Source organism: Chiloscyllium plagiosum, chromosome 37 (assembly GCF_004010195.1).
Source record: "Chiloscyllium plagiosum isolate BGI_BamShark_2017 chromosome 37, ASM401019v2, whole genome shotgun sequence".
NCBI lineage: Eukaryota > Metazoa > Chordata > Chondrichthyes > Orectolobiformes > Hemiscylliidae > Chiloscyllium > Chiloscyllium plagiosum.
This window is the reverse complement of record NC_057746.1, coordinates 33,477,263-33,498,976: the sequence shown is the minus strand read 5'-3', so window position 1 is coordinate 33,498,976 and position 21,714 is coordinate 33,477,263. Positions and strand designations below refer to the sequence as shown.

Genomic DNA, 21,714 nt, shown 5'->3' with positions numbered 1-21,714 from the left:
ATTGTGGCTCTGAAGTCACATGTAGGCCAGGTACAGACAGCAGACTTCCTTCCCCAAAGGACATGACTGAACCAGGATTTTTCTGGCAAATGGTAATAAATTCTTAATTCCAGACATTTATTGAATTGAAACTTCATCCTCTGCCATGGTGGGATTTGAACCTGTGTCCCCAGAACATTACCTTGACTTCTAGATTAACGGCCCACTGATAATACCACTAGGCCATCACCTACTCCCCAAGTAGTTATGTTGCAGAGAATTGTTATATTCAATATTTGTATGTTTTAGTAATTAAATTAGTTTAAAGCATTCAACAAGCCTTAAGAAGGTCAGGTTTTGAACTATACAGAGCTGGTTATGCCAACATGGAGAATTTAAGAGATTCTCTGGTTTCAGTTATCTGGGTTTTTGCTGGGAGCGGTTTAATTATAGTTTGGACCCATTGTGGTTTGAAGCTCACAGAGAGGATCCTGAAGTGGTGCTATCAGCAGATTCAAACACAGTCAGTGAGGAGTGAAGGATAAAGAAAACATTTACTGGCTTCATGCAGGAGAAGGTCAGGATTCCTGATACTCATGGAATTGTCCCCAGTCAGATATAAGCATGTGCAAAAAAGGGAGGAACAAAAAGGAAATTGGTAAAATGAAAAAAAAGCATATTTTACTGACCAATTACACATACATGTAGGGACAGGTAAACATTCCAGGGTCTATAGTGATAGTTGTAGTACTGTCAATGGATTTCAAAACTTCTGCATGTCATGTTCTCCCTGTCATTACCCAATTTCAAGCTCTATAGTTGGTGTTATTTGTATACTAAGTTCAGGCACTAGCCAATTAGCAGACCTCACGGGAGATCGTTGGGTATGTCCTAATTAGGTGGTGTTGACAGAATGCTGTTTCCTGAAGAAGGGCTTATGCCTGAAACGTCGATTCTCCTGCTCCTTTGATGCTGCCTGACCTGCTGCGCTTTTCCAGCAACATATTTTTAAGCTCTGATCTCCAGCATCTGAATCCCTACTTTCTACTAGAATGCTGTCAATGTTCTGATTTTTCACCAACAAGAGCAATTTTGTCTTTTTCATTTAAGGAATGTGGGAATTGCTGGCTGGCCCAGCATTTAGTGCCATTCCTTCATACCTATGGAAAAATGCCTCCATGAACTACTTCAGTCAATTTGCTACTTGAGTCCTATTGGAGCTGCACTTATTCAGGCAAATGGGGAATGTTCTTGCCTCACGTCTTGTAAATGGTGGACAGGTTTTGGAAGTTAGATGATGAATTACCCACAGCCTCTGACCTGTTGTTGTAAACATAGTACTTAAATGACTAGAATGAATAGAATGTCTCAGTTTCTGGTCAATGGTAACCCACACATTCAAGGAAAGGGGGATAAAAGTATTTCTCTGCACAAATTCAGTTGAAAAATGAAAAAGCTACAAACACTTCCGGGCTATTGCTGATTTTTATAAAGACAAAAAAGCTCAAGGCATAGAATGTTCCAAATTCTGTCAATCTTGTATTCTTTACAAGTCATCAAGATAGCCACAGCTGTCTCTGCAGTCCTGACAGACAGCTTGCTCAAGAAATATAATATTGAGAAATTCTTTCAATCACTCTTCCATATGAGCAATCATTTATGTTTCACACTGAATTCACCGCAAAAAGTACTTCAGAAACAGAAGACATGACCTGAACAGCTTTTTTTTATCTACAGCAAGCTTTCTTGAATGGATATATCCAAGCCTGTGAATATGTTTCAAATGGAACAGCCATAAAACCCAGCTCTAAAGTAGTCAGGTTTCTTTTTCCTCTGAAAGTGAGTTCAAGCTACAAAGATCAGCAATTACCTGGAGTAATACCATTTCTTAGAAATACTTTGCTTTAAATAAAGTCATCAAATGTGTCTTTTCATTGTCTTTTTTAAAAAAAAAATCTAGGTATTTCTATATCCTTCAAACTCAAGTACACAGAATAATTAAATACTAAACATCTTCATAACATCTTTCCACCCCTTGCAAAGAAATGAAACGTTATTTTTAATTGTGTTTCAAAACGAAATGTTGACTACAATAAACTAGAAAACCAATTAAGACATTTAATGAGACTGTTCTTTTCACCTGTATAATGAAGGTTCATTATGCATTATTATTTTTGGAGAGCTTAGTTTCTAAGTTTTAGGGAAAAATAAATTCTAATTTTCAGTTCTGCGAAGATCTGACCCCTTCTAAAAACAAGTGAAAAAGTCAAATGCGTCACTTGATCCTGTTGTTTTTGTAGGCAGCAATATTTAATGTTACAATGGCCAGGTTTAAATGGAACAGTTGAACGTTATGTTAGCTTGGAGGAATTTCTAACTCCAACAGAGCTTAAATAAAAACCAAAAGAACTGTGGATGCTGGGAATCAGAAACAAAACAGAAATTGCGGGAAAATCTCAGCAGGTCTGGCGGCATCTGTGGAGAGAAATCAAAGTTACCATTTCAGGTCCAGTGACCCTTCTTCAGAACTCTCAAAATTTCCTCAGAACAGTTCAGAGGAAGGGTCACTGGACCAGAAAGATTAATTGATTTCTCTCCACAGATGCTGCCAGACCTGCTGAGATTTTCCAGCAATTTCTGTTTTTGCTTAAAAGCTGAAGTAATGCCAACAAACACAGTGGTTTTGAAAATGATTTTGAAACAATAATGATTTGGGAATATCAACATTCTAGGAATTTGTGGTCAGGAAGCGATACACCATCAGTTGCAAATTGATATGAACTGTTTCCTGATTTTTGCTTCTCTACCATCAGGCTCACAAAAGCTGGAACGCAGTATCAAATTCCCCACATGTCCCAAGAAGTTGCTGCATCTATGCTGCAGAAATGAATTAAGATGTCTGTAGAAAGTTCGGCTGCTGTTAGTGGCATAATTTGATTTCATGAAACGTTCAACAAGGTTGTTAAATTGATTTGTTTTGGATTGTCATTGAGAGTACATGTTTGTACTTTGGGAAAGTGTGAGGTCATGCACCTGGTAGGAAGAATAGAGGCATGGACTAGGATGAAAATTCAGAAGTCTGAAGTGCAAAGGGACTTGGTAGTTCTCGTCAAGGATTCACTCAAAGTCAACTTGAAGGTTGAGTCAGTAGTTAGGAAGGCAAATGCAATGATGGCAATTATTTTGAGAGAACTTGAATATAAAAGCAGGGACGTACTTCTGAGGCTCTGGTCAGACCACATTTGGAGTATTGTGTGTAGTTTTGGGCCCCATATCTCAGGAAGGATGTACTGTCACTGGAGCATGTTCAGAGCAGGTTCACGAGAATGAAAAGCTTAACATATGAGGAACGTTTGAGGACTCTGGATTTAGAAGGATGAGGAGGGATTGAATTAAACCTTACAGAACACTGAATGGCCTGGACAGATTAAATGTTGGGAAGGTGTTTCCATTGGTATGAGACACTAGGACTGGAGGGCACAGACTTAGATTAAAGGGAAGACCTTTTAGAACAGAAATAAGGAGACATTTATTCAGCCCGAGTGTGGTGAATCTACAGAATACACTGCCACAGAAGACTGTGGAAGCTAGGTCATTGAGTATATTTAAGACTTGAGATAGATTGGTTCTTGTTTGTCAAAGGGATCAAGGGTTACAAGGAGAAAGTATGAGAATGGGGTTGAGAAAATTATCAGCCATAATTGAATGGTGGAGACTCAATGGGCTGAATGGCATAATTTCTGCTCCTATGTCTTACGGTCTTCTGGCCTTATTTCTTAATAAATCTGCTCAAAGATAATATCACACAAAGATAATATCAGGAGCAAGTGTGGATTGAACATGGGTTTCCTGGTTCCAAGGTCTGCTAAGAGCAATCAACTCTTATTCTCCACCTCAGAAGTGGGGAAGATTAAAATCTGGGCCTCCTGGCTGAGAGTAAAGTTGATGTTACATTGATTCAGAGTTTAGAGGCACACCCCTCTCCCCTTCTCAAAGTATGTGTGTCCATTAATTCATAAGCAACCACACATCAACATGATACTTATACATGCTTGAATTGCTATAGATGATCACTTTATAATTGTTAAAGTCTTTAGTGACTCGAGGTTTACACTGCGAGAGACAAAGGGCCCTACAGCAGATTGATTCAGTTAGAAACTGATTCAATTAAAGTAGCCACTGTTATCAGCAGTCCTAACAGTAAGAGTTTGGAAAAAAAAAGTTCTGTTCCTGAGAAGAAAACTTCAGAAGCAGAAAGCTGTGTAGGTGTCACAGAAGAAAGACATCTTACAATACTGTTGAAGACATGAGTGTAAGGAACACTTGTCCAGTAATATATAACCTGTATTAGCAGCTTGTTCAGAGACTTCAGGAAACAAATCAAAGTTAGGTGAATGCAGAAATTTGCTGAAATGAAACCAATTACAGTTGTGAAAAAATAAAGAGTTGCAGATGCTGGAGATTTGAAACAAAAACAGATGTTGCTGGAGAAACTCAGAAGATCTAGCAGCATGTGTGGAAAAATAGTAGAGTTAACGTTTCAAGTCTGGTGACTCTTTATATAAACAAGGAAGTTTCAAAAGGAGAAAAGGATGAAACTTTGTGTCTGTAGAGGTCATGGCTGGAGTAAAAGGATTGGACCTTTCTTTCTGATACTTATCATATGAACCTTCCAATGGTTCTCTTATCAGATCATGACACATAGGAGCAGTTTTTGACTATTCAGCCCAATAAAATCTACCCTGCTTTTCAATGAGATTATCATTGATCCAGTAATATGCAACTCAATTTACCTTATTTATGTAATATTTGATCCTATTACTGATAAGAAAAGCTGTCAATTTCAGCCTTAAATACACTTAATGACCCAGCCATGACATCCCTTGAGGTAAAAAATTCTACAGAAGCACTACCCTCAGATGAAATTCCTTCTTATATTAAATTGGCAATTCCTTGCTCGGAGATTATGATGTTCAGTCCACGACCCTCCCACAGTCAGAAATAACAATCTGCAATCACATCGACAAGCCCTTAATAATCTTATATACTTTAGTCTCACTGTTCTGAACTCCAATAAATACAAACCTACTGACTCAACTTCTCTTCACAAGAAAACCCTTTTGTATCCAGAATTAACCAAATAAACCTGTCTTCAAAGTCAAAATGACTTTGCTTAGATATGGGAATAAAAACCGTTTACCGTATTTCAGGAGTGGTCCCACTAGTGCCATGTATACATTTCACAAATCCTCCCTTTGTTTATACTCCATTCCCTTTGAAATAAAGGCCAACAACTGCAATTATGAGGACACTGGTAAGACCACACCTGGAATATTGTGCATAGTTTTGGTCTCCTTTCCTGATGAATGATGTCCTTGCTGCAGAGAATGTGTAGGAAACATTTGCAAATTGATTTTTGGGATGGCTGGACTGACATTTGAGGAGAATTTGAATCAGTTAGGACAACATTCATTGGCGTTTAGGAGAATGGTGGTGGGGTGGGTGGGGAAGCTGGGAATCCCATACAAACTTACAAACCTCTACAGAAAAGTTATTCCCGATAGTGGAGAGTCCAGCATCAAGGGTATTTATTACGTTAAGGGATAAATTCCTTTTTGGACTGAGTTGACGTGGAATTTCTTCACCCAGAGAGTCACGAGCCTATAGAATTCACTACCACAGAATGTTGTTGATGCCCAAAACATTACATGCTTTCAGGAAGGAGTTAGTTGTTGTTCTTGTGGCTGAAGGGATCAAGAGATAAGGGGATAGAGCAGGGCCAGGGTATTAAGTTTGATGATCATTATAAATGACCTACTCTTGCTCCTATGTTTCTATGTTTAACATTTCATTTATCTTCCCTGTTACTAGGCGACATTTGAGTGAATTTCCATCCAGTCTTCATCAACATGTCTCTAAGAAGATCACCACTTCTGGATCACATTTGCACTTTTAATAGCATTCCAGATCTCCCTCAGTTTCAACTTCAGTTTGAGTCAATTGGGCTACTTTACTGAGCAGAGCCTCGATGAGAAAATGCTTATTGATTACTTCCTTCAGATTCTACAAATCTCTAAACTTTCAGATACCAAATATCTGCCTGTGATCCTAACTTAATCTCTGATGCCAGACTTTCTTTAGCCATTGACTGGATCACTACGTTCCCGGAATCTTTCCCTGCTCTGTTTTATTGATCTCACTTGGCCATTCCATGACAACTGGAGAAGTTACAACTTTTGTTCCTGCTAAATATTTATCTCGGTCAACTCCATCTGCAAATAAACTATGGACTACCCCTACAGTTCAATCCCAGATATTAGGTCACTCTCAAGGCGGACTCAATATACGTATAAGGACATTATACCCCTGATGATACTATTCACTAAACGTTTGTCAGTAACATAACGTTCTGGTGAAAAGGTCATGCTTTTCCTAGCACAGGAATTTGAGTGTCTTCTGTATTTCCAAGAATATGTTTATGTGTCTCATTTGAGGAACAAAGAGCCACTTTCTCTTTTGATTAGAGCTCCTTGTAACTCTTGTGTATCTTGTTCTTTTTTTCTGCAGCGTTAGCAATATTATCTTTGGTCTCACAGCTGCAGTCAGAGCTACAACCAATCTACCCACTAAGCTGCACACTCTGACATTCTGCACATGGCAATCAGCATGCTGATGCTGATCGCAGTTTTGACTTCTGGTTCTGGGAGTTGCGACCGTACATGGACCTTGGAGCTGCACGTAGAAGAAAAGCAAAAAGAAGGTAATTGCTGGCTATATGATCTCTTGTAGTCTCAGTCAGGGCTCCAGTCTCTGCATTGAGCCTATTTACCTTACTATGTAACTTTGAGCAATCTGCAAGAAACTGTCCAACCTTGTGTGTATGGAAATTCTTGGGCATTTAGATATCATTTCTACCTTTAGCACCTTCCTTTTTGGTCTGAGGATCATGGAGATTTTCAGCTGTCCATTCTTATCTCTTGCTCCTTGACTTTCTTTTGTTCTCTCACCTTTTATCCTTCCACGGTTTGTGGGGCTAACAGAAAAAGTGCTTGCATTTGTGGACCAGCTCATAATCACCAGCCATCTCAGCTACCTGTTCTGTTGTTCCAAATTTCTGACTTCCTATACAAGTTCATAACAATGAAAGGAGGATTTTTAAAAAGTCTTTCCATAGAATTGCTCACCTAAAGGCCTCATTCATTGTTACTCCCTTTAATGCTCACATCAAATGCACAAATTTTCTTTGCTTTACCTTCTCGAATACAATACAAGACTACTCAACCTAGTTCTAGATATTTCAAAATTTCTGAAACAATTTGCAGTTTTACATAGGAAATGGAAGATATTGAAGGTTCGGGAGAGCTGAAAAAACAATCAAGTCCCCTAGCCCAGATTAATTGCATTCCAGGCTGCAATGGGAGGGAAGGCAGCAAATTAGAGGGGCTCTGACACAAATGTTTAATTCCTCTTTGGCCACAGGGAGGTGCCAGAGGAATGGAGGAGGGCAGATACAGTTCCACTTTTTAAGAAAGGTGGTGGAGATGAATATGGAAGTTACAAACTAATGAGTCTCACATCAGTGGTCAGGAAACTATTGAAGAAAATTCTGAAGGAGCAAATTAATACCCACCTGGAAAGGCATGGGTTAATTAGGAATAGGAGAAAGTGAGGACTGCAGATGCTGGAGAGAGGAAGAGAGCTTCTTCAAGGAAGGCATCCTTGTAAGAGGATTCGCAGTAGGTTGAAATCTTTGAGGAGAAAGCGAGGACTGCAGATGCTTAGACTCGCTACCACAGCCATATCTCCTTCCTCAGCACCTGCTATTTCCTGAAGAAGGGCTTATGCCCGAAACGTCAATTCTCCTGTTCCCTGGATGCTGCCTGACCTGCTGCGCTTTTCCAGCAACACATTTTCAGCTCTTAATTAGGAATAGTCAATATGGCTTCATCAGAGGGAAGTCATGCCGAACAAATTTGTTAGACCTTTTTGAAAATGTGATCAAATGTGTTGATGAGTGAAGTTCAATTCATTTAGTTTATATGGAGTTTAGCAAAGCTTATGACAAGGTCCCACATGGGAGACTGATTCAGAAGTTGAAAGAACATGAAACTGAGGAAAACTTGGCAAGATGGATTAAAATCTGATTTAGTAAGGGCAGTGGTTGAAGGCTGCTGAATCACTGGAGGCTGGTGCCCAGCAGTGTACCACAAGGATCAGTACTTGCACCCTTATTTCTTGTTGTATAGATAAATGATGCAGATGAAAATGTGGGAGGAACGTTAAGCAATTTGCAAGTGGCACCAAATTTTGTGGAGTGGTTAATAGTGAAGAAAACAGTTGAAGGTTAAGATGGGCAGACCAATGGCAAATAGTATTTAACCTTGATAAGTGTGAGACAATGCACTTTGGAAGAAGAAACAAAATGAGGGAGTATTTAATGAATGGCAGGACATTGGGTAGTCTTAGAGAAAAAGAGGGATCTTGGGTAATTATTCACAGATTCCTGAAGTCAGCAGAACACTAGAATATGATAGTTAAGAAGGCTCATGGAGCATTTGCTTTCATCAGTCATGGCACAGAGTACAAGTGCAAGGAATTAATGTTGGAGTTCTACAGAGCATTGGTCAGGTCACACCTGGAGTACAGTGCACAGTTCTGGTTGCACTTTCAGTGGTAGTTATGCCAGTGCAGACTTGATGGGCCAAAGGGCCTTTTCTGCACTGTATAAATCTATGAATAAAATACACTGAGAACATCCTTTTATTGCCACCTCAATGTATAGAATCCTCCTCAGAAAGCAAAGCAAAAACTCATGGGTTTTGTCTGACAAACTTTATTATATGTGTAGCATCCAGTTCTAGTTAGGTCAGCTCATCTGCGTACCTGTCTTTTCAGAAGGAATAAAACTGCCTCAGCACCTCTTATCAAATTTTGGGAATGTTTACACAAATGTAAACAATTCCCCACTCAGTCTTGGAACAGACTATTATAATAATCATGGATGACTTCAACATGAAAGTGGTCTGGAGAAATCAGATTGATAGCAGATCCCAAGAAAAGGAATTTGTGGAGTGTCTACAAAGTGGCTTTTTGGAACAGCTTGTGACAAAGCCCACTAGAGAACATGAAATTCTGGATTTGGTGATACGTAATAAGGCAGACTTGAGTAGGGACCTTAAGTGAAGGAACCCCAAGGAGGCAGTGACCGTAATACAATAGAATTCACTTTGCAGTTTGAGAGGGAAAAATTGGAATCAGATGTAATGATATTTTTTAAAAATTCACAAACTTCTGAGCAAAACAAATTCTTCTAATCTCAGACCTAACGGGCATACCCCACATTTTTAAATTGTGCCCCTGGTTCTAGACTCCAAAACAGTGGAAATGTATGAGCTTATCTATCCTGTTGACCGCTTTAAAGTGTTCTAAGTTCTAATGAGATCACCTCTCATTCTTCACAGCTGTAGCGATTGCAGGTCCAATTTGCTCACTCTCTCTTTGAAGGCCAGACCCATCATCCTTGTGAATAAGTCTCACAAACCTTTCGTGCACTTTCTCAAAGTCAATATTATTTTGGCTGAGATAAGGAGAACAAAACTGCACACAGTACTCCAGGGTGGTCTAATCAAGCTCCTACACAACTGAAGCAAAACTTCACTAATCGTGTACTCAAATCTTCTTGAAATAAAGACTAGCATCCCATTAGCCTTTCTAATAGCTTGCTGCATCTAGGCATGTTAGCCTTCCGTGACCCAGATCTCTTTGTACATCTGCACTTTCCAATCTCTTACCATTCAGGGAACACTCTGCTCCAAAGTTCACTCCAAGTTGCACATATCTATACACAGCAACTGGCATGTCTATGCAGATCGCTGCAGTGACTTCCAGTTCCAGAAGTTGCTGCCACACCAGGACTTCAGAAATCCACTCAAAACAAAATGAGGAAAATTAGGAAAATCTACTTGCAAAATAGGTAATCTCATATTTTCAATATTATATTTCATCCTCCATGTTTTAACCCATTTAATGGACCTGCCCAAATCCTCCTGAAGTTGCTTTACACTTTCCTCACAACACACATTCCCATTTAGCCCTGTATCAGTTACAACTGTGGAGGTAATATATTTGATAAAGAGCTGGGGCCCACAGACTGATTCTTACGGTGCCACATGAGTCAAAGCCTGCCAAAGCGAGAATGACCCAGATTCCGATTCTTTGTTTTCTATCGGTTCACCAATCATTAATCCATACCATTACATTACCTCCTTTCTAATGTGCTTTATTTTTTTCTCAACAGCCTTCTGTTGGATACATCACCAGAATACTTCTAAAAATCTAACTTTTAAAAAATCCATTTATACGATATGGATGTCATTAGCTGGGCAGTATTTAATGTCCATCACAAAATGCCCAGAAGGCAGTTAAAAATCAGCCACATTGCTGTGGGAGTCACATACAGGTCAGACCAAGTAAGAATGGAAGGCTTCCTTCCCTGAAGAACGTTAATGAATCAAACAGGTTTTAAAATAAATCAGAAGTAGCTACGTGGCCACCACAAGCATTTTAATCAGTTTCTATTGAATTCAAATTTCACCATGATCAGAGTTCGAAACCAGTGCACCGAGAGCATTCACCAAAGATTCTGGATTACTCATCCAGCAACATTACCACTGCACCAGCTCCCTGTAGATATTATACGATGAGCATCAATTCCTCTAAGGCAATTTTGGTAGTTATACATTCAAATAAACTCCAACCATTTCAAACAAACAGTCTCTCATTTGCAAAACCAGCAGTTTAAACCCATCCAGATCATTATCGGTTCATCAAAATAATATAAAACCAAGAACTGCGGATACTAGAAATCTGAAACATAAACAGTAACTGCTGGAGAAACTCAGCAAGTCAGGCAATATTTGTGGAGAGAGAAACAGACTTAATGTTTTGAGTCCAATAACTCTTTTCCAGAGTTCACTGGACTCTAACTGTTAACTCTGCTTTTTGTCCATAGATGTTGCCAGACTAGCTGAGTTTCTCCAGCAATACCAATTTGGCACATCCTTCATAATACATGCTGATATTTTCCTTATCACTGATGTGAGGCTAATAAGTCTGTCATTCCTAGTTTTCTCTCTTTCTCCATTGTTAAATAATGGACTAATATTTACTCCCTTCCAATCAACAGGGATTGTTCTATTTGGAGCATGGGCATATAAAATTAACAAAATATAATACCAACTGTTAAATAAATCTATTTTATGAATTATATGTAATTAAAATCAGGGAGAGGCAAACAAAATACTTCTGAAGGAGGGTCACTGGACCAGAAATGTTAACTCTTTTCTCTCCAAAGATCGTGCCAGACCTGCTGGGTTTTCCCAATAACTTATGTTTCTGAGTTCCAGTATCAACGGTTCTTTGATTTTCTTTGATGGTACTTCCCCAAATGTATGGATATGAAATTAGAGATTGACTTACCGAAAACTTCCATTCTAACTGAAAATGTTTCTGAATCAGTTTTGTCATCAATTGAGCATATATATTCTCCTCGATCAAATCGTTTTATGTTGCGTATTCTCAAAGAAATATTTCCTTTGGTCAGTTCATCTTTAAACAGTTCCGTCCTTCCTTGATAATCCTTGTGTTGAACAGTAATGTCATCTTCTCCATTTCTGTATACGTGTACTGGTGAACTGAGACCCGATTTAAACCACTGCACCACCATGCTGCTGAGAAATATATCTGGCACGAGCTGGCATTCCAACACAGCATCTTCACCTGCAATGGCTTCAAGAGAGTGATCAGGTCCAACTACGATGAATTCACCTAGTGACAAATATCATTTCAAATCTCATTGATTATTCATGTAACTACAGAGCAAAAAATACACATAGTTAGCCAATCACTCAACTGGGAGCTGTGGGATTAACTCTCAAAGCTGTCCTCGAATATTTGGATAAGAAGATCCACTGAAGGGATGTAGGACCAACGATCAAAGAGACAATCCGTTTAAAGATGGTAATGTACTCAGCCTATTATCATCATTTCCACCAGACTAAAGGAATAAATGTCCTTCATGGAAGGAAATCTGCCATTCTTACCTGGTCTGGCCCATATGTTATTTCAGACTCATGCTAGTCGCTTATATGGGACCTCAACAAAATTCTTCTGAAAGCCTAAGTAATCCACATCTACTGGCTCCCTCTTATCAAATCTACCAGTTACATCCTTGAAATACTCTGCTAGATTTGTCAAACAAACGTCCCTTTCATAAATTCACGCTGAATTTGTCTGACCCTATCACTGTTTTCCAAGTACTTTGCCATTAAATCTTTTATAATGGGCTCTAGTGTTTTCTCCATGGCCAATAGCTGGCTAACTGGCTCATAATTCCCTGTTTCCTCTCTACCTCCTTCTTTAAGTAACAGTTTTACATTAGCTACCTTCCAAATATGCTGGGCCATAAGTTTACAGACTGTGGTTGAATACAATTCTGCTGATGGCCCACGGTACTTTATGGATGTTCAATTTTGATTTGTTTTGAAGAATATCCATATATGATGCTGGCAGTGTTAGAATACAGAATGGAGTGTATCTGCAATATGAAAATGTGATTTCACTCCACAAAAGTAGTCAGTTAATGGCAGGATCCCTAACAGCATTGATGTACAGAGGGATCTTAGGGTTCAAGTCCATAGTTCCTGACAGTGGCCAAATGAGCAGATAGAGTGGTAAAGAAGGCATATGGCATGCTTGCCTATATTGGTTAGGCCATTGAGTAGAAGAGTCAGGAAATTATGTTGCAGCTTTACAAAACTTTGGTCAGGCCACAGTACTGTGTTCAGTTCTGCTCCCCACATTACAGGAAAGATGTGGAGGTGTTGGAAAGGGTGCAAAAGGGATTTACCAGGACACTGGATTAAAGAGTATGAGCTATAGGGAGAGGTTGGACAAACTAGCATTGTTTTCTCTGGAGTGGCAGAGGCTGACGGGAGACCTGATAGAAGTTTATATAATTATGAGAGGCATTGATAGGGTTGACAGTCAGAATTCTTTGACCAGAGTTGAAATGTCTAATACTAGGGGCCATGCATTTAAGGTTACAGGCAGGAAATTCAAAGGACATGTGACAGGTTTTTATTTTACACAGTGTGGTAGGTGCCTGGAATGCATCGTCAGGCATAGTGGTGGAGCTTTTAGAAAAGCACATGAATAAGCAAGGAATGGAGGGATATGGACCATGGGCAGGGAGAAGAAATTCGTTTAATTTAGTGTCATATTCAGCACAACACCATGGGCCAAAAGGGCCTGCTCCTATGCTGTACTGTTCTATGTTCTAAGAACCATGCAGTGGTCACTCCTATCTATTTTGTCAGATGCAGCTGCAACAGGCAGTTTGAGGAGTTCAAGGTGAAGTAGATTCTTTTTCCCTTTCTTGTTTTGTCATTACTAGGTGCTGCATATCCAGGCTAGCAACTTTATCCTTGAAAGGATCAGGTATTTGTGGGACTGTGATAGAGTCCCGACCTTTCGATCATGAGGGCCCGGGTCAAGTCCAACTTTCTCCAGAGGGGTACAATAGAACCATCCAGAGAAGGTTAATTCTGGGTATGGAAGAGTTTTCTTATGATGGAGAGATTGAGTAAACTGATTGGAGTTTAGGAGAATGAGAGGAGATCTTATTGAAACACAGAACCTTCTTAGGGAGCTTGACAGGGCAGACACTGAAAAGTCATTTCTCCTTGCAGAAGTGTTGAGGACCATACCATAATGTCAGAATAGGAAGTCACCCATTTCAGAGAGAGATGAGGAGGGATTTTTTCTCTCAGTGGGAAGTGGAATTTGTTCCATTCTTTTTCATAGAAGGCTGTGGAGACTGTGCCATTAAGTACATTCAAGGTTGGGGCACACAGGTATTTAAATCTGTGAGGGAATAAAGTTCAGTAAAAATAAAGAAAGTAGGGCTGAGAATGATCAGATCAGCTATGAATGCAGTGCATGTTGGTGCAAACTCAGTGGGTTGAATGGCCTACTTCTGCTGCTCATCATATGGTCTTATCTGTTTGTAAACTTAACTCAACTAAGGCACCCACCACTCCCATAATCTGTGATGCTCTGGTGGATCAGAAATTAGCATAACCCAGCCTGGAATATATTCACTGACCCAGCTTCCACTGAGCTCAGAACATGAGATTTCCAAACATTAATGATCCACCAAGGGAATAAATACTTCATGCCTGTCTTCAATGAGTGACCCCTTAGTTTTAAACTGTGCTCCTGTTCTGGATTCCCCAAGGAGGGGAAACATCTTCTCAGCATCTACTTTGTTAATTTACCCCAAAGACTTGTATATTTCAAAAGATCGTCTGTTACACTAAACATGAGTGAGTGTTTGCACAACATGCTTGGAGAATAAGACAAACCCTTCACAACATGCACTGCATTTATAGCTGATCTGATCATTCTCAGCCCTACTTTCTTTATTTTTACTGAACTTTATTCCCTCACAGATTTAAGAGGTGTACAGCATGGAAACAGACCCTTCGGTCCAACCCGTCCATGCCGACCAGATATCCCAACCCAATCTAGTCCCACCTGACAGCACCCGGCCCATATCCCTCCAAACCCTTCCTATTCATATACCCATCCAAATGCCTCTTAAATGTTGCAATTGTACCAGCCTCCACCACATTCTCTGGCAGCTCATTCCATACACGTACACCCTCTGCGTGAAAAAGTTGCCCCTTGGGTCTCTTTTATATTTTTCCCCTCTCGCCCTAAACCGATGCCCTCTAGTTCTGGACTCCCCCACCCCAGGGAAAAGACTTCGCCTATTTATCCTATCCATGCCCCTCAATTTTGTAAACCTCTATAAGGTCACCCCTCAGCCTCCGATGCTCCAGGGAAAACAGCCCCAGCTTGTTCAGCCTCTCCCTACAGCTCAAATCCTCCAATCCTGGCAATATCCTTGTAATTCTTTTCTGAACCCTTTCAAGTTTCACAACATATTTCCGATAGGAAGGAGACCAGAATTGCATGCAATATTCCAACAGTTGCTTAACCCTATGGGTCCTGTACAGCTGCAACATGACCTCCCAACTTCTGTACTCAATACTCTGACCAATAAAGGGAAGCATGCCAAACGCCTTCTTCACTATCCTATCTACCTGTGACTCCACTTTCAAGGAGCTATGAACCTGCACTCCAAGGTCTCTTTTGTTGCTCAGGTTGAGGTTTTGGATGCAGGTTTGCTCATTGAGCTTGAAGGTTCATTTCCAGACATTTCGTCATCCTACTAGGCTACCATGATTCCAAGGGGTCTGAGTAGTCTGGCAGTCATTTCCGAGATATCTTTGATGTAGGAAAGAGTGGCTACGGTTTCTGGACATATCACCACAGGAAATAACATCACCACAGGAAATGACATCACCAACCCAAAGAAACTCAAACATGTAAATAGAAAGCAGGAATTTTCAGCAGTGCTTCACCTGAGGTCCACTGAATATGTTACCTAGTAGGGTGACAAAATGTCTGGAAATGAACCTTCAAGCTCAGCGAGCAAACCTACGTCCACAAACCCTTCACCCCATGGATCTGTCTAGTGAATCTTCCATGATCTGCTTTTAATGCAGCCACATCTTCCTTCATTGTGGAGTCCAAAACTGCAAAGAATTCCACTTGCGGTCTGACCAATGCCTGTGCAGTTCACAGAATCACAAGATTGGTATGATGCAGGAGACATGCATTTGGCACATTGCATCTACACCACCTTTCTGAGCATTTTAATTCAGTTCCAATCTCTTTCCTTTTCTTGTAACCCTATACAGTTTCTATTTAAATAATCAATGCCTCAATTGAAACTGCCTCAACCACAGTTCCAGGCAGTGCATTCTATAACCTAACTGTGTGAAAGAGATTTGACTCAGATTTTAAATTGTTCCCGCTGGTTTTTGATCCATTTATGACTGGGAATAGTTTCTCCTTATGTCCTCTGTTCAGGCACCTCAGGATTTTGAAAACTTCTTTCAAATCCCCTTTTAGCCTTCTTCTCTCCAAGCAAACACTCTTCGCCATCTCCATTCTGTCCTCATAAGCAAAACGTCTCATCCCTGGATTAATTTTCATAAACCTTTTTTGCACACTCTCCAATGTATTCACATGCTTCCTAAAGTGTGGTGCTCACAACTGTGCCATATTTTCCAGTAGAGGTCAAGTAAGTGTTCGAAACAAGTTCATCATAACCTACTTATTCTTTTGCTCTTTGTCTTATTAATAAAGTATTAATAAAGCTGAGTATACCATGCTTTATTAACAGCTCTCTCAGTCCTGCCACCTTTCATGATGTATGTACACAAACATTCAAGTCTCTGCTTCTGCATACCCTTTTTAAAAACAACTTTATTTTATACTGTTACTCCATATTCTTTGCGTCAAAGTGCATAATTTGCACTTCTCTGCATTGAATTTCATCTATCACTTTTCCACCCACTCCACTAATATATCAAAGTGTTTTTGTAGTTGTCCATTGTCCTCATAGTTTACAATTTTCCCACGCTTCGTCATCTGCAAGCTCTGAAATTGTGCCTTGCACGATCTGTATATATATCAGGAAAAACAAGGATCCCAGTACCAAAACCTGGGGAACTCCATGACAAACCTTACACCACCCTGAAAATAGTCATTAACCATTACTTTCCATTTCCCATCATCAGCCAATTTTGCAGCCACATTGCTACTAACCCTCTGATTTCATGGCCTTTTGCTTTCCTCACACGTCTATTGTGTGGCACTTTATCAAATATCTTTTGGAAGACCATGTGAACCACACCAGTGTCCTTGACCTCATCACAACTCTCAATTACAAACTGGTTAGATTTGATTTTCCCTTACCAAATTCATTCTGATTCTTCCAAATCAATCCATACTTTTACACATGACAACCAACTATGCCTTACATAATTGCTTCCTGAGATTTCCACAAAATCTGGTTAGTAATTCTTGGGCTGACCTTTACAACCTTTTTTTTTTTAAAACAACAGCATTATATTTACAATTCCCCAGCCCTCTATTACTGTTCCCATGCCCAGGGAAGATTAAAATATTATTTGCACTCTCTTTTCCTTCAAAATTCTTGGATGCATCTCATCAGATCACAGTCATTTACCCAATACCTCCTCCTTACCAATTTTACACCATTCTAGTGACTGAGTTTCTTCCTCTGTCACTCTGGTTAGGCAGCATCTGCCTCATACAGAAGTTTCTAAGTTCTCATTTAACACTTCAGCCACAGGCTTTTTGCCTTTAAGTGTGAATTCGTTTTTTTGGTCTTCAGTTGCCTTATTCTACCTTTTAACATCCTTTTAATGTGCTCAGAGAAGACATTCAGATTTCCTTGTATGTTAGTTGCCAGTCTTTTTCATAAACCTTCTTTGTTTCCCACATTTGTTTTCTCATCTCTCTTTTGAAGTTTCTGTATTCAGCTTGTATTCAAATGTTTACGATCTGACATCCGTCAGATCTGTAAAAGTTAATCTAATGAAGAAAAGGTATGCTTTTAATACCTTTGTCTTTCAGTAAGCTCTTAATTTGATTGTCCTTCCTTTCGCTTTTGAGGGAGTATACCCTGACTGTGACGAAACAAAATATCATCCCGTTGAAGGTAGCCCATTATAATATGTCACCATTCATCTTTGCTTCCACTCTGTCAGATTCACCTCTGTTCTTGATGCACTGAAGTCTCCAAGTCAGAAGCAGTACTGAAGAAGGGTCACTGGATCTGAATCATGAACTCTGCTTTCTCTCCACAGATGCTGCCAGACCTGCTTAGTTCCTCCAGCAATTTCAGTTTTTATCTCAGATTTCTAGCATGCATAGTTCTTTGTTTTATTTTACCATGTTGACTCTGTCTGATTGCATGAGGATTTTCTAAATGCACTCCTACTGCCTTCTTAATTATGGATTGTACCATTTTCCAAATGTGAGGTGATAGTCAAGCTGTTTAATCATTATTGGCTTCTGTCTCTTTTCTGAAACAATACTGTTGCATTTTTAGTTTTTAAAATTACTGGAGCCTTTCCGAAACCTAGGGAATGTTTTCACTACATCTCCAATCGGTTCCTTTAGGATCCTGGGATGTGGGCTATCAAATCCTGGCAAGTTGATGTTCTTTAGTTCCATTAGTTTTCTCAATACATTTTTCTCTAATCATCATAATAGTTTGAAGTTTCTCCATTCTTCTATTTTTTAAAGCCTTCTTTGGAAGGAGTTTGTTTTTGTTTTCAATTCAAAGACAGATGTAAAACACTTGTTCAAAGTCTGTATAATTTCCTTTGTTGCCATTACTAATTCTCTCACCTTAACACTCAATGGACCAACATCCATTTTAGTTACTTACCTCTACTTTTCTACACTTGTAGAAATTTTTTCTGTTCTTATATTCCTTCCATTTTTTTTCTCAATTTAATTTCTCCTCAATATTTAGTGATATTTTACTGATTTCTAACATGTTTCTAAACCTCTACCTGCCATTCATCTTTTTAGCTGTGCTCTCTAACAATTTTAACCCACATACATAATTAGCCATTGATGGTGTGTCTTTCTCAAAGGCTCCTCATTCTTACTGACATTTATGAAATAATTCATACATTACCAGGTCAAATATGACAGCTCCCTGATTGGTTTCAGAACATACTGGTCGAAGAAATTGTCCTGAACACCTGTCATGTTTAACTACCAGATATATTTGTCAATTTTATTCTTCCAATTTACATAAGAATAAAATTGCTCAAGATTATTGCAGCACCTTTTTTTTTGCAAGCCCCCATCATTTCTCAATTTAAAATCTGTCCTCTGGTGAAGTACTGTTAGTACAGCTATAAACCACTCCATCTCATGATTTATTGTCTGTTTTTATTCCCTCCAGCTAAACTGATTCTACATTTTGATCTTTGGAACCAAAGTAATTTCTCACAACTGTACAATATTCTGCATTTCTTAACTCAGCCATTCCACCTCATTTTCCTTTGTTCCTACCCTTTGAAAATATCACATATTCTTAAATAGTTAGGCCTCAGCCTTGGCCATCTTGCAACCGCATTTCTGTATTAGTTATCATATCATAATCATTTCTATTTGAGCTATCCATTTATCCATCTCATTACAAATGCTGTGTACATTCAGATAAAGAACTCTTAAAAGGTGCTTTTAAAACAACTTCCCTAAAATAACTCCATAGAGGTCAGTATCCTGTCACCAAGTCTGTCACCTTTCTTTACATGTTCATAGTACTTGACGCTGGCCGGCATCCTCAGAGACAGCTCTCAGAGTGAACAGAACCCCTGACACTCCCATTTATATCTGTCAGTACAGGACTCCCTGATTGGACCAGGTTAACAGACCCAATCAGGGGCTGACCTCGTTACAATCACTACATTCCCTACATCAACTTAGTTTGCTGGAGCATTCATATTCTTGTACACTTTCATATCATTAGCCATCTTGCTACTCTGCACTATTGGCTTATGTTTTCTCTTTAACCTTTGAAGTACCCTTCACGTGAACCATCACACCTATTCACTATTAGCTTAAAGCTTAATTTTTTGCCAGAGTTCTACCTTACATATGTCACTCGTCCAGGCCTGGTTCAAGTGAAGACAATTCCAATGATAGCTCTTTCTCTAGTACTGGTGCCAGTGCCAAATGAATCACAACTCATCTCTCACACATTGATGTGCATCATGCATTAAATTTTCTGAATTTTTATATCCTATTCCAATTTGCTCAAGGTTCAGCTAGCAATCCAGAAATTATGATACTTGCGGTTCTGTCCTTTAATATATTCCCTTGCTGTTCATGTTCCCTGAACACAACTTCTTTCCTTGTTTTCCCATGTGGATTACAACAACTGGGTCCTTCTTGTTCCCACTGAAAGCTTGTCCATAATTTGCTCCAGAGAGACAGAGACGGAGTTGAGGGTGAGGAGATAATGAACATGGAGGAGAGTGATCATGATCTGACATTGTTAAACTCAGTGTTGAGTTCTGAGGGCTGTAAGGTACCTGGATGGAAGATGAGGTGATATTACTCCTGCTTATGCTGAACTTTTCTTCAGCACTGCAGCAACCCTGAGACAGAAGTGTTGACATAGAAACAGTGTGTTTGGTGTTCTTGCTTTTATTAATGCCCCTGAAACTGTAACAAAGGGCCTTTGGCACAGGGAATTACCAAGTCACTATGGATTGAAATTGTGCTCCTTAAAAGACCTACCAAGGAATGTCAAGGTCAGTGGGAACAGTTTGTCACCAAATCTTACCCAGTTTCATGTGGATTACACAAAAAAGTTAGAGCAGGTTTCTGATTTATCACAGAATGAGATCTGGAAACAACATTTTTAAAATATATAAAAGGAAGTCACTTATAATTTGTACAGGATAATGGCTAAAGTTGAAGAATGAATTTCTCAAAGCACCAATAAAAATAATTCCACATATAATTTAATTGAGGTGGAATTAAGAATTATTCAATCACAGTGTTTCAGTAGCCCGGATATTATTCCCTACACTGAATAAATCTTGGTTATATTATCAGCACAACAGGTTGATATCAGTTTGTGGCAACTGTTTTATGAAGAGAGATTAAGTAGCATAGACATGCATTAATTAGAATTTAGAACAATGAGAGATGACCATATTTAACCATACAAGTTCTTCTGTGAACATGATAGGATAGAAGGAGAAAGACTGTTTCACTTTTGTGGGAGAATCTGGGATCATAGAGTCGTAGAGATGTACAACACAGAAACAGACCCTTTGGTCCAACTCAACTATGCCCAACCAGATATCCTGAAATAATCAAGTCCCATTTGTCAGCACTTGGCTCATGTCCCACAAAACCCTTCCTATTAATATACCATCCTTTTTAAATGTTGGATTTGTACCAGCCTCCACCACTTCCTCTGGCAGCTCATTCTGTACATGCACCAACCTCTGTGTGAAAATGTTGCCACTTAGGTCCCTTTTAAATCTTTCCGCTGTCACCTAAACATTTTGCCATCTAGTTCTGGACTCCTCCGCCCCAGGGAAAAGACCTTGTATATCTACACTATCCATGCCCCTCATGTTTTTATAAACCTTGTTTAGGTCACCCCTCAGCCTCTGATGCTTCAGACAAGACAGCCTCAGCCTATTCAGCCTCTCCCTGTAGCACAAACCCTCCAACCCTGGAAACATCCTTGTAAATCTTTTCCGAACTTTCTCAAGTTTCAGAACATCCTTCTGATAACAAGGAGATGAGATTTGCATGCAAAATTCCAAAACTGGTGAAACTACTGCCCTGTATAGCCTCCAAACTCATATACTCAATACCATGACAAATAAAGGAAAGCATACCAAACACCTTCATCATTAACCTACCTACCTGCGACTTACATTTCAAGGAACTATGAACCTGCACTCCAAGGTCTCTTTGTTCTGCAACATTCCCCAGGACCTTACCATTAAGTGGAAAAGTCCTGCCCTGATTTGTCTTTACAAAATGCAGCACTTCACATTTATCTAAATTAAACTCCATCTGCCACACCTCAGCCCATTGGCCCATCTGATCAAGATCCCCGTGTACTCAGAGGTAACCTTCTTTGCTGTCCACTACATCTCCAATTTTGGTGTCATCTGAAAACTTACTAACCATACCTCCTATGTTCACATCCAAATCATTTATATAACTGACAAATGGCAGTGG

General features: G+C 39.5%; 2 protein-coding genes across 2 annotated transcripts in view; one reads left to right on the top strand and one right to left on the bottom strand.

Moving 5' to 3' along the window:
* LOC122541488 (zinc-binding protein A33-like) overlaps positions 1-21,714 on the top strand; it is a 492,570-nt gene that overhangs the window by 392,912 nt on the left and 77,944 nt on the right. The window lies entirely within an intron of this gene.
* Positions 1-21,714, bottom strand: part of LOC122541189 (butyrophilin subfamily 1 member A1-like) — a 77,497-nt gene that overhangs the window by 51,659 nt on the left and 4,124 nt on the right. Inside the window, exon 4 of the mRNA XM_043677816.1 lies at positions 11,458-11,805. Within this exon, the coding sequence (XP_043533751.1) occupies positions 11,458-11,805 (348 nt within the window). The remainder of the gene's footprint in view (positions 1-11,457; positions 11,806-21,714) is intronic.